The sequence below is a fragment of the Schistocerca americana genome, chromosome 5, assembly GCF_021461395.2.
Source record: "Schistocerca americana isolate TAMUIC-IGC-003095 chromosome 5, iqSchAmer2.1, whole genome shotgun sequence".
NCBI classification, from domain to species: domain Eukaryota; kingdom Metazoa; phylum Arthropoda; class Insecta; order Orthoptera; family Acrididae; genus Schistocerca; species Schistocerca americana.
Genome location: NC_060123.1, coordinates 491149148 through 491161763, shown reverse-complemented (window position 1 = coordinate 491161763; position 12616 = coordinate 491149148). Strand labels below are relative to the sequence as shown.

General features: G+C 41.3%; 1 protein-coding gene across 1 annotated transcript in view; it reads left to right on the top strand.

The window, feature by feature from the left end:
- The window catches only part of LOC124615911 (high affinity cAMP-specific and IBMX-insensitive 3',5'-cyclic phosphodiesterase 8A), a 1662866-nt gene that overhangs the window by 536221 nt on the left and 1114029 nt on the right, over positions 1-12616 (top strand). Inside the window, exon 2 of the mRNA XM_047144089.1 lies at positions 12000-12146. Within this exon, the coding sequence (XP_047000045.1) occupies positions 12059-12146 (88 nt within the window). The 5' untranslated portion in view covers positions 12000-12058. The remainder of the gene's footprint in view (positions 1-11999; positions 12147-12616) is intronic.

The window sequence follows — 12616 nt, the reverse complement described above, 5'->3', positions numbered from 1 at the left end:
GCGTGTCTGCGTAAGTATGAAGTGCTTGTTATACAAAGACAACGCATCATAAAGTTTTCTCGGAGAAAAAACGCGGACTGAAAACATAGTTCGCTGACCTTGGTTCTCTTCCAATGATTCTAGAATTCTTTCCATGTGTTCACTACGTCAATGAAAATTACTTTTACGCTTCAGACCAGATGTTATGTGCATATTGCATGTGTATAAGTACAGTAACATTGAACCTCCGGATTTCGGTAGTGAATAATGATATCGAAATAAGTTTCAAAACTCCTAGAGAGTTCAGAATATATGTTAAAAATTTCGACTCATCTGCCATGAATAGGTATTATGGAATGGCCATTCCCATAATTGTTACCATCCGTACCCAAAAATCATGTTTTTTTTTGGAATCTTCTCAGAAACCACCCATGAAGCTTATACAAGCTGCGTAAGTTCCGCCATAAACCACACATAATGTTAAAGAACCAGCTGATTTGCTCAATTTCCATAGACTGGAGGAAGCGTGTAATGTTTACATTTTGAACCTGCACTGTAGAATAGCAACAGTATCCTCGTTCCTCCGATGGGTATACAAACGGTCGCTAAAGTAAGGGTTATCCAAAACACTTAACCTTTTATCTTTGTGACCAACAGGCCCCAAGATACGACCGCCTGAAAAATTGCATTTTTGTGCGCGGGTTTTTGGAACACATTCGTACCGTGCGTGACAGTACAGTGCGCAAACATCACCGCAGTTTCTGGCGTAGTAATTTATTTTCCACTGCAGTTTATCGGTTGTTGAGGTCTGTGGCCAGTTATGTGATGCTCCTGTATTAATGATTCGCATTCGTCTATGAATCCTAACACAATATATAGATTCGTTTGTTAACTATATGATACTGATACGCAGTTTAACACTCTGTAATGGTTCCTTTGCTAAGATCTCGCCATGGGCATCCATGTGGCATTCGAGATTTGCTTCTTGTGATCGCTGCCTGAACAAGTTCAATTAGAGCATTCAGAACACAACCATTTAGGATAATAGGACCGAGAGATGATATTTCCCCTGCGTTATCAAGCGAAAACAAACACAGATTTTCTACCCAGATGAGCTGGAGGGACGTCGACTGTCGTTTCAAACAATTATTACCATACAGAAAGTGAGTTGCAAATGCCACAGTAAGACGGGGAATATTAACTGCAACTTACCGCATACTTCCTTATGCATGTACAGTGAATACTTGGAAAATCTACTCAAACTTAACATTATCGGTAGTTATATGTTCTTTTCAGGCAAGTTCAGACCCTTTTTAACCCATTTTTGTCACTGCAGTATCACTTAGGCTTGTCTGTATAGATTGGTAGTACACATATGCAGAGACTATAACAACTAAGTTAGACAAAGATAATATAAAAGTACTCGTGAACAAAGAACAATAAATCACGAAAACGATGGAGTACATAATAGCCAACACTGTACAAATACTGATTTCAGACCCATACGCACTATTTTAAGCAAACATGAAAAAAATTAAAAACTTCAAACATGCTGTACTGATGAACAGACACACTAAGTAAAACAGAAGAACCCATAAACAGTGATAGACACACTGCAGCCAACTTAAAGTATTCAAATATAACACACCAATGAGACCAGTTACAAATTCAAGCAAAACCACAATATACCACATGACCAAACACATCCAAAAAATAGTCACGAAACATTATAGAACAGAAAATGATAAGGCAGAGACAAACAGAGTCCACCTAATAGAACAGATACAGAACACAGAGATATCACACACAGCATCACTGATTTCATTCAACACAGAAAACATGTACACATCCGTCTCTATCAGTGAAACAACGGAGATCATAGACAAAAAATGTCATATCCACAGCAGTCTCAATACAGAAGCTATAACAGAAAAAAAGTACACTCAAATTGATTACTGGACAAAATTATTTCCATTGGATCCCCAATATCAGGAACCTAAGTCAAAAATTTTAACAGTCATTTAGAAAAGCAGATATCTCGAAAGACAGCTACCGTTGATACATTCAAAATCATATATTGGTACCAATATGTGGAAGACATTATTTGTGTGGTAGATGAGCCAAATGACAAGATAGATGAACTTCACTTAGATATGAAGCACATCAGATGATAAAGTCTACATCTGAAAAAGAAAACCAAATAAATTTTCTTGACATAACAATAGCAAAACGAAAGTGGCAAACATGTTCTTAACATTTATAGACAATCAAAGCCACAGATACAGTAATATATTCTACATCCAGTCATCCCCACATCCAGAACCTGTATTCACAAGACATACGTCATATACAATAAACATGGACCCACGAAATAAGAGAACCCATGAAAAACAAATGAATACAGTCACGCAAAAAGTATGAACACTGGGTGTAACACACGTGTAATACACAGACTCAATCAAAAAATTAAAATACAAATACAAAACAAAAAGAACACATCCAACATATGCAGAATGCAAGGAAACACACACAAGCCTGAAACCAACAAACACACACACACACACACACACACACACACACACACACACAGACGTGTGCGCGCGTGCGCGACCACACGAATTAACACACAGAGTGGCAAACAATATTAAAGAAGTAGGGCCTCCATGTAGCACATAAAATTGTGCAAACTCTCCCAAAAGAAAGCCAATCAAAAATCAAGGCGAACAAATTCAGGAATATACAAAATTAAATGTCAAAGCTGTGATACAGTGTACTTAGTGATGGCATCCAGAAATTTTAAAACGTAGTGCAAAGAACACATCAGATGTAGGAAATATAAAACAAACTATTCCACATTTTCAGAACTCTTGAAACACCATAACTACCATCCGACCAACTTAGAACAATGTACGGAAATCGTTAGGAAAAATGTCCTCAATCAATGCAGGCACACTATCACATCCAGAAAGCCATAGCAGAGAACAAACAAGTCATAAATGATGAGACACACATCAACAAAACTCCCTGCTAAACTTAAAAAAAAAGATATGAAATAGTAATTAAATGAATAAAAATCCCTTTCATACAACCAAGTTAAAACACAAACACACACACACACACACACACACACACACACACACACACACACACTAGAAAGGGGAAGACCAATAAAATAACAAAAATCAAGAAAAAAGTTTGCATAATCGCCTAATCATACTGAAACAAACATCCGCATCAAAAGAGGAAAAATAATAAATAAAAAATTAAACAAAGCATTTTTTGAAAGTGCTTCATTCCTAGTGTTGTCAAAACGAAATTTTGTACGACAAGAATCAGAACAGCTGCAGAACAGGAAAAGGAACACCTGTAGACTAGCGTCTATGAAATTTGTAAGTAGAACTTCATACTATCACTACATAACAGATGAGCAGAAAATGTCAGAACTACACTCCTGGAAATGGAAAAAAGAACACATTGACACCGGTGTGTCAGACCCACCATACTTGCTCCGAACACTGCGAGAGGGCTGTACAAGCAATGATCACACGCACGGCACAGCGGACACACCAGGAACCGCGGTGTTGGCCGTCGAATGGCGCTAGCTGCGCAGCATTTGTGCACCGCCTCCGTCAGTGTCAGCCAGTTTGCCGTGGCATACAGAGCTCCATCGCAGTCTTTAACACTGGTAGCATGCCGCGACAGCGTGGACGTGAACCGTATGTGCAGTTGACGGACTTTGAGCGAGGGCGTATAGTGGGCATGCGGGAGGCCGGGTGGACGTACCGCCGAATTGCTCAACACGTGGGGCGTGAGGTCTCCACAGTACATCGATGTTGTCGCCAGTGGTCGGCGGAAGGTGCACGTGCCCGTCGACCTGGGACCGGACCGCAGCGACGCACGGATGCACGCCAAGACCGTAGGATCCTACGCAGTGCCGTAGGGGACCGCACCGCCACTTCCCAGCAAATTAGGGACACTGTTGCTCCTGGGGTATCGGCGAGGACCATTCGCAACCGTCTCCATGAAGCTGGGCTACGGTCCCGCACACCGTTAGGCCGTCTTCCGCTCACGCCCCAACATCGTGCAGCCCGCCTCCAGTGGTGTCGCGACAGGCGTGAATGGAGGGACGAATGGAGACGTGTCGTCTTCAGCGATGAGAGTCGCTTCTGCCTTGATGCCAATGATGGTCGTATGCGTGTTTGGCGCCGTGCAGGTGAGCGCCACAATCAGGACTGCATACGACCGAGGCACACAGGGCCAACACCCGGCATCATGGTGTGGGGAGCGATCTCCTGCACTGGCCGTACACCACTGGTGATCGTCGAGGGGACACTGAATAGTGCACGGTACATCCAAACCGTCATCGAACCCATCGTTCTACCATTCCTAGACCGGCAAGGGAACTTGCTGTTCCAACAGGACAATGCACGTCCGCATGTATCCCGTGCCACCCAACGTGCTCTAGAAGGTGTAAGTCAACTACCCTGGCCAGCAAGATCTCCGGATCTGTCCCCCATTGAGCATGTTTGGGACTGGATGAAGCGTCGTCTCACGCGGTCTGCACGTCCAGCACGAACGCTGGTCCAACTGAGGCGCCAGGTGGAAATGGCATGGCAAGCCGTTCCACAGGACTACATCCAGCATCTCTACGATCGTCTCCATGGGAGAATAGCAGCCTGCATTGCTGCGAAAGGTGGATATACACTGTACTAGTGCCGACATTGTGCATGCTCTGTTGCCTGTGTCTATGTGCCTGTGGTTCTGTCAGTGTGATCATGTGATGTATCTGACCCCAGGAATGTGTCAATAAAGTTTCCCCTTCCTGGGACAATGAATTCACGGTGTTCTTATTTCAATTTCCAGGAGTGTATTTATAACGTCAACATATAATGTCGAAAATGTAAAGGAAAATGATTTAACTACAAGTATGTATACAATGCAGCACACTGAAAATTCCTTGCAAATAATAAAGGTAAAACACGTATGGCGAGTTCATTTGTGATAGACAGATCTAAAATAGTGATTATTAAGATAATGTTACACGCAACGTAGGCTGACAGGACAACAAATGGTTAACGACATCAGCTCTCCAGTTAATTTCTCCTAAGAATTTACTTCTAAATAAATAATGTTGGTTTTTGTTGCATAACAGGAATAAATCTCGGTCCTTGATTGTTGTTACGTACACGTGTTACTGTTTGTATCCCTATCCGTCGACGCACGTAGATTGCAGCTGATAATGCGTTCTCTGCGTTCACTTGTATCGGCGTTTTTCTTTATCTTACGCGAATATAAACCAAACTAAATATGGACGCCACTAGTTGACAAATTGGCTTGAATTTCTAAAAAATACAAATAAATTCGTACTAGCACATGAATATTTTAAATTTATTCATAGTCGCCGATTTTGACATCTTGAATCGCAACGCTTAATATACTGCATAATTTTAGGAGTACGGTTCTTTGTTAAACAGGAAAGACATAGAACAATTAGGTGTGTCATGGTTCACATTCCTCACCGTAATTCAGTAAAAAGCAGCAGTCTTCCATTTATAGATGACACATCAGCTCCTGTGTGCTCATAAATCACATGCATAATTTCAACAAATTTAATCACTTGGAATCACACGTTCTGTACTCCACCTTTATCACAAACTGTTAGCCCTTTAGTTGTTCTGATCCTCGTTTTGGAATGTCTGGAAAGTCTCATGCCTACCCTTTTTAATTCTCTTCTTTCGCTTTCTTTCAGCTATCCTAAGTCGGATAACTGTCCGATTCGTAGAACTGTGATTTAGAAACATGGAGAAAATTTTTTATGCGAAGCTGAATGAAAGTTGCTTTGGCGCGTAAACGCACGTGCATACTCACGTCGAATTAACTTGAAACTTCTTTAGTTACTTACAAAAAGTATAAAACTATAACTTATCATTAATACCCTCTGTAAAATTCTTGTACTTTTTGAAATGTGACCTAGACTCAGTAGCTTGGTGGCGATAGATACCGAAGTGTGAGCTTCATTGTGTTGATCCCCGTTGTGGCAGTACGTCAAATAATACAACCTCTAAATCAAGAACTTAAAGTATTAATTCTGGAGTTTTATTTGAATTAATAACTGTTCAAATCCCCTGAAACTTTCTTATAAGAATTTCATGTCTTCTTTCTTTGATCTAATTTAGTTTTGTTACTGCAATATGAGATCTAATGAACTGCGTGCGGCCACTAAATAAAGATCTGAAACCGCAAATATAAATGTGCATGAGAAGTAGTGTAAACGTTTCCTTGGTAAGAAGGTAAGTTTCATCGTGGTGGGTAAACAGATAAGTTTCTTGTTGTGGAATTGTTTGGAAGTAGAGATCCCAGCGTGATACATCCCGTTCGCAGCTAATGCAATGTAATCGGCTAATCGTATGCGCAAGCGCTCCCCATCGAGCTTCTCTGAGCCACACTAGAAATCTGGCAACATGCTAGGCTCTCCGCTTGTTTACGCCACTGTAGTGGAAGCACGCGCATTAATAATCGGGCATAACTTGAGAGCGACAACACTAAAACGCATAATGGGAGTATATGCCCCAATTAACTTTTATGAGGTTGTTGTGCAAATGTTAAACATTTCACTGACCAAGGCGTGTTGTTTACTACCATAGGACGATAATTTAAAACGCCTGGCGACCAACTGACTGCGAGTTGGCAGCAGAATATCAAAACAAAGGATGTTTTGTCGCAATTCAAAGATTGTTGGATATATTGCATAGGGTGATGAAAGTAGTATTGGTGTAAAGTACTGCCGTTGAATTTGGTGTCCGAATTCCAACGAGGTTACACTGTATGTGTAGGTGCCACATTTTGTTAATTAAAGCCCGCAATTAGCTCATTATTGTGTGATCAGAAAATTGTCGCAACACAAATGCTGCTTAAGCCTCTCATTTGCAAATTAAAATACTTAATGAATGATTTTACTAAAAACACTGAATTAATTTAAGGTAGTATTTATGGTAAATTTCAAAATACTATTGAATATACTGAGAAACAATCGTTACTAAACACAAAATATGGTCTGGAGCCGAGCGACCGTTCCGGTGGCAGGTTCGAATCCTGCCTCGGGCATGTATGTGTGTGATGTCCTTAGGTTAGTTAGGTTTAATTAGTTCTAAGTTCTAGGCGACTGATGTCCTCAGAAGTTAAGTCGCATAGTGCTCAGAGCCATTTGAACCATTTGAACCACAAAATAGGTTTACAGTCCAAGCAATAAATTTTACAAGTTTCCGAAGTACAGTTAATACACAAAAACTAAGCAACTTATTAGGTTCCATTCACTTTACTTTTCATTTCCCTTATCACTGAGGCGCCTTTTAAGCTGTCACACAGCGCTCTTTAGCCATACACGAATTTTTAAAAACTACGATACTACTTTAAAATATTGAATGAGATGGAAAATAGAGTTAAAGTTATGGTTCAAATGGCTCTGAGCACTATGGTACTTAACATCTGAGGTCATCAGTCCCCTAGAACTTAGAACTACTTAAACCTAAATAACCTAACGACATCACACACATCCATGCCCGAGGCAGTTAAAGTTATATAAAATATGTTCATCAGTGCGGTGGTATTCATGAGTTGATTCCTGTTCATAGCAGATGATTTAACCTGCTGCACGTAAGGAGATGGAGGATTTGTGGGAAGCGAGATAGTGCGGAGAATGAGAGCCAGGTAAGGGTTATGTATGAGACTGGGAAACGGATTTGTTATACGTGGTGTGTGTGGAGTGGAAGATGGAAGGTTAGGTAATAGCGCGACACATTGTTATTAGTTTCGTTATTGTAAGAATGCTTGAGACCATGCAAATAACTTGAATGAAATTAACGTTAGTCTATAGCAATAACAGGTCAGCATCTCAGCAAAAAGAATAATTTGCAATACCCTTATTTCCCAAAATATTATTATTACGTAATGTACACCAGAAGGTATAGGTTGCATAAAAAGCAGTTGGAGTTTCCTAGATCTATTATTCAACATTACACGATTCATGGTTCATGGAATTCGTACAACTTTCCTTCTTGTTCTGTCAACTGAGAGCCACGCACGACTGTGTTGTTGCCACAGTCCGGAGAAGAGAACACGTGTTACGTGAAGGAGCCAGTTGACCTCATTTCTTATCAGTCACACACCATTTCACTGCTAAGAGATGCAGAACAGTCTCTTAACTATCACGTGTTTGTCACTGCGGATCGGTTTTAAACTGGAGACAGGAAAGTGCCTAAACTTTTGAACTTAATCAGAAGCTCGGCTTTATAGTGACGTTTATTATGACGATGTGTGTTGCCTGAATCAAATAGTAAAAGTTTTAATGATGGCTTGTCAATGAGCTGAAACAAGTGATCAAAAAATGAATTTTCGCGATCTTGACCTAGGATTTTTTTATCCATATATGTTAAATTGCCCTTTGTTAGAGACTGTTATGTCGGTGATTCACCATTTGCGGCCCTTATTGTCGCTAGAGTGATTCCCCGTTCGCCTGTGCTTCGCTTACGTACATCCATTACTACGTCTGAGTCACGTGACCACAGCGCTATCAACCGGCATTGAATATCGTGGTGGACAGCGGTTGTAGTGTTGAGGCTTATCAATTATTCCTTTTTTTTATAGTAAATAGTACCAAAAATGACACATTTTTCATACATCTTCAACGTGCCGTTGTCTTGAAACCGCATATGTTCGTAGTGTACTAGTTAAGATGAAAAATTAGTAAATTCGATATAGTGTGGCTGCTCGGTCCGGCCAGTGACGTGTAAAGGAAAGTTTGCATCGTATTGATTCACATTTCTCTGCACGTTGACAAAATGCGGTGCACTGTATTCTTCAGTTCACTCAGAAATGCTCCGCAACGTGAAATTCCACGTTACGACTCTACAATTATTCATTGAACCCTCTGCCAGGCACTTAATTGTGAATAGCAGAGTAAGCACGTAGATGTAGATGTAGGAAACATATCACACCCACGTCCACATTCGCGCTCACTTTCTGTGCAATGATGTCGCAGGTGTCACCCACGGTCGATTTTCCAGGGTGCCTCTTAGCTGGATCACTGAGTCATTCGTCACTAGGTTGTATTGCACCCATTATCGCCCTGCCTTGCATTTTTTCCTGATTTATTAACTTATGGACATCATCATTTCTGGACGTAATAATCTGGCTGTTGTGCGAATATGTCCCTTTTATATTATCAGTCCGATGACAGTTTGATGCAGCCGGCCACAAATGTTTCCAACCTCTTCATCTCACAGTAGCACTTGCAACCCACACCCTCAATTATTTGTTCGATGTATTCGAATTTCTGTCTTCCTCTAAAGTTTTTACCCTCTACAGCCCCCTGTAGTAACTTTGGAGTTATTCCCTGACGTCTTAACAGATGTCCTATCATCCTGTCCACATATTTCTTTCCTCGACAACTGTCCAGAGAACCTCATCATTCTTTACCTTATCAGTCCACCCAATTTTCAACATTCGTCTGGGGCACGACATCTCAAACGCTTCGATTCTCTTGTGTTCCGGTTTTCCCACAATTCTTGTTTCACTACAATACAGTGATGTGCTCCAAACGTAGATTCTCAGAAATTTCTTCCTCAAATTAAGACGTATGTTTGATAAAAATAGACTTCACATGCCCAGGAATGCCTCCTTTGCCAGCGCTGGCCTGCTGTTGATGTCCTCTTTGTTCCGTCCGCCGTGGGTTATTTTGCTGCCCGGGTAGCAGAATACCTTAACTTTATCTACTTCATGACCATCAATCCCGTTGTCAATTTTCTCTCTGTTCTCAACTCTGCTACTTCTCATTACTTTCGTCATCCTTCCATTTACTCTCAGTCCATATTCTGTACTCATTAGACTGTTCAATCCATTCAAGACATCACGCCATACTTCTTCACTTTCACTCAGGACAGCAATGTCATCAACGAATCGTAACATTGATATCCTTTCACCTTAAATTTTAATTCCTCTCCTGAACATTTCTTTTATTTCCATCATTGCTTTTTCAATGTACGGACTGAACAGTAGGAGTGAAAGACTACATCCCTGTCTTATACCCTTTTTAATCCGAGCGCTTCGTTCTTGGTCGTCCTTTCTTACTATTCCATCTTGGCTCTTGTATCATACTGTATGTTACCCGTCTTTCCTTTTGTAAACCCTCGTCGCCAGTTTTGTAACGATCTCGTCGCTACTGCTGCGGAAGCCGAGTTGCCACTGTTGTTGCGGTAGGCCGAGTTTGTGAGTTCGTGAAATAGCTTCGGGCACAGTACACCGCTAAGACAATTCCTCCCAGTCACTATTACACAGCTATGCCTCAGGGTCAGGTAACAGGATAGGACAACGAAGGTTCTAAAATACTCCCAACAAATTAGTAACGAAGTCACAAATGAGTTAAAAAGATTCACTTATCTTTGTGACTTGTTGAATAATGAAGTCTGCAACACTGCTTGTAATATAACAAAAAAGGCCCACAACAGCTAAGTGCAAATAAACTTCACAGTTCATAGCAAATGCAATTTACTACTTCTAAGAGTTCACTAAACAACCTTCCCTGTCTGTCAGCCCCGGTCGATGGTATACGTATAACCAAGTGGGCTAGAGTTGCTCTTCTACATTCCGAGTAGGTTCCTGTCCGTTGTCGTCCGGTCAATGGCGGATTGTACTCGGCCGACAACTGGCCGGGGCGAGATCGAGTTCTTCATCATCAGCGCCGCCTGTGGCGCTGGTGGAACTCGTGCAAGTGGCGACTCTCTACGGTACTGGCACCAGCTCGCATCTTTGCGTCTGTGGTGCTTTTGCCGTGGCTGTCCCTTATTCGGACGACACAGCGTTTCCCTATAGATTACTTTTGTTTTTTCTCAGAGTTTAGAACATCTTGCTCCATTTGACACTGTCGAGGTCTTTTTCTACGACGGCAAATTCTATGAACGTGTATTTTCTTTAGTCTTGCTTCCATTATGAACCGTGTAATGGTTCTTTATTTACGTGACCATTACGGCACTCCAACCCCAGTAATATCGTACTACTTTTCTGCCAAGTAACAGACATATTCTGTGACAATATTCACATTTGGTTTTATTAATGTATAGGTACTCCGATGTATCGATATATTACAGTGATATGGTTCTTGTGTGTATTCATTTCTGTGAGACTGTCATAATCTTTGACTTACTTGTAACCGTTTTGGCGCGAATGCGCACAGAGCAGTCTTTGTTTCAATTTGCAGAAGTTAAGTTGTTGTTTCGTTTTGTAAAAGAACAGTCAAGTCTTGTGTTTGGTTAAAGTGGAAATTAAATATATGAAGAATGATACAAAACTGTTTTCTTAAAGATGTGACAATTAAGAAGAAGTATATGAGAATTTACAAGAAGTTTAATAAAAATGTGGATCGTGAACACCAAGTCAAAAATTATTTCTACCATACCATTGTTCTGATCTGGGATTGTTTGATCATTAAGAATTTCCTGAAAAACGCGTTTGTTAGGTCTTCAAATATTGCTAAAATACAGATCCGGACCTTCTAGCAGTCAAAGTGGAATCACCCTAGAATCATCAAGATGAGCCATAACAACTTCGACGAAACCTACGTGGGAATCCATTCAAGATAAGTGCCAAAATTAATGACTTTTTTTACAGTGACTTCATTATTTCCATTCTGACGATACCATCGACAGTCAATAACTTTGTTGTTTCCCGACAAAGCGAACATATGCTGCGTGAGCAACATTATTAATCTGATTTCTAACCTACTTTGCAAGTGGTGGTACTGCTAGAACCGTAACGTCAGAACTGCCCCTCTGGTGCCTATACCTTTCCTAAAGCGAAAATGATCGTCATCTAACACATCCCCATTTTTTTCAGTTCTGCTGTATGTTATTCTTGTCAGCAACTCGGATGACCCGTTAAGCTGATGCGCGATGATTATTCCCGCACTTGTCGTGGTTGCATTAGCGGATGACTGACCGGCCACCCTCTGTCTGCTTGTGTTTTTGCAGGCGTGCGATGAGCACGACACACTGAGGGAGGCGCGCCGGCCGGCGTGGCATGTGAGGGCATGGGCTGCACGCCCAGCTCGCTGCAGCAGCGCTACCATGGGGCCGACGCCATGGACGTGAAGGCGGCCAACACCTCTCCCAGCGCAGGTCAGTCCCTCGCAGCCGCAGCCCGCTGCCACCACCTTTCGCAAAACTCACCTGGTTCATTCAAGTTTGTGCACGTGATTTCCTGTCTTTGTCAAGTGCCATAAAATGAATGGTAGTCAGGCCTATCACAGTTGATATGCAGCACTAATTAACGCATAATTAATGGAAATGGAACGCCAACGCCATATTTTCAAAGTGTTTATTACTCAGACTACTATTTTCAACGCTACATTTGCGTCATCTTCAGGTCTTACTATTAATCAAATAAGTACAGGGTGACACACTGGAGACGGACGGTTTTTAATGAAATAATACTCAGCCAACTTTAAAATTATTGCGTTTACACAAAATCTAAGCTCATTATTTGCCATTTTAGTTAACAAAGTTATTTGTGAAAAATAATGTCGTCAAGGCGATGTCCATCATTTCGAATGCAGGACTCAAGTCTCTTCTCAAAATCCTCCATCACA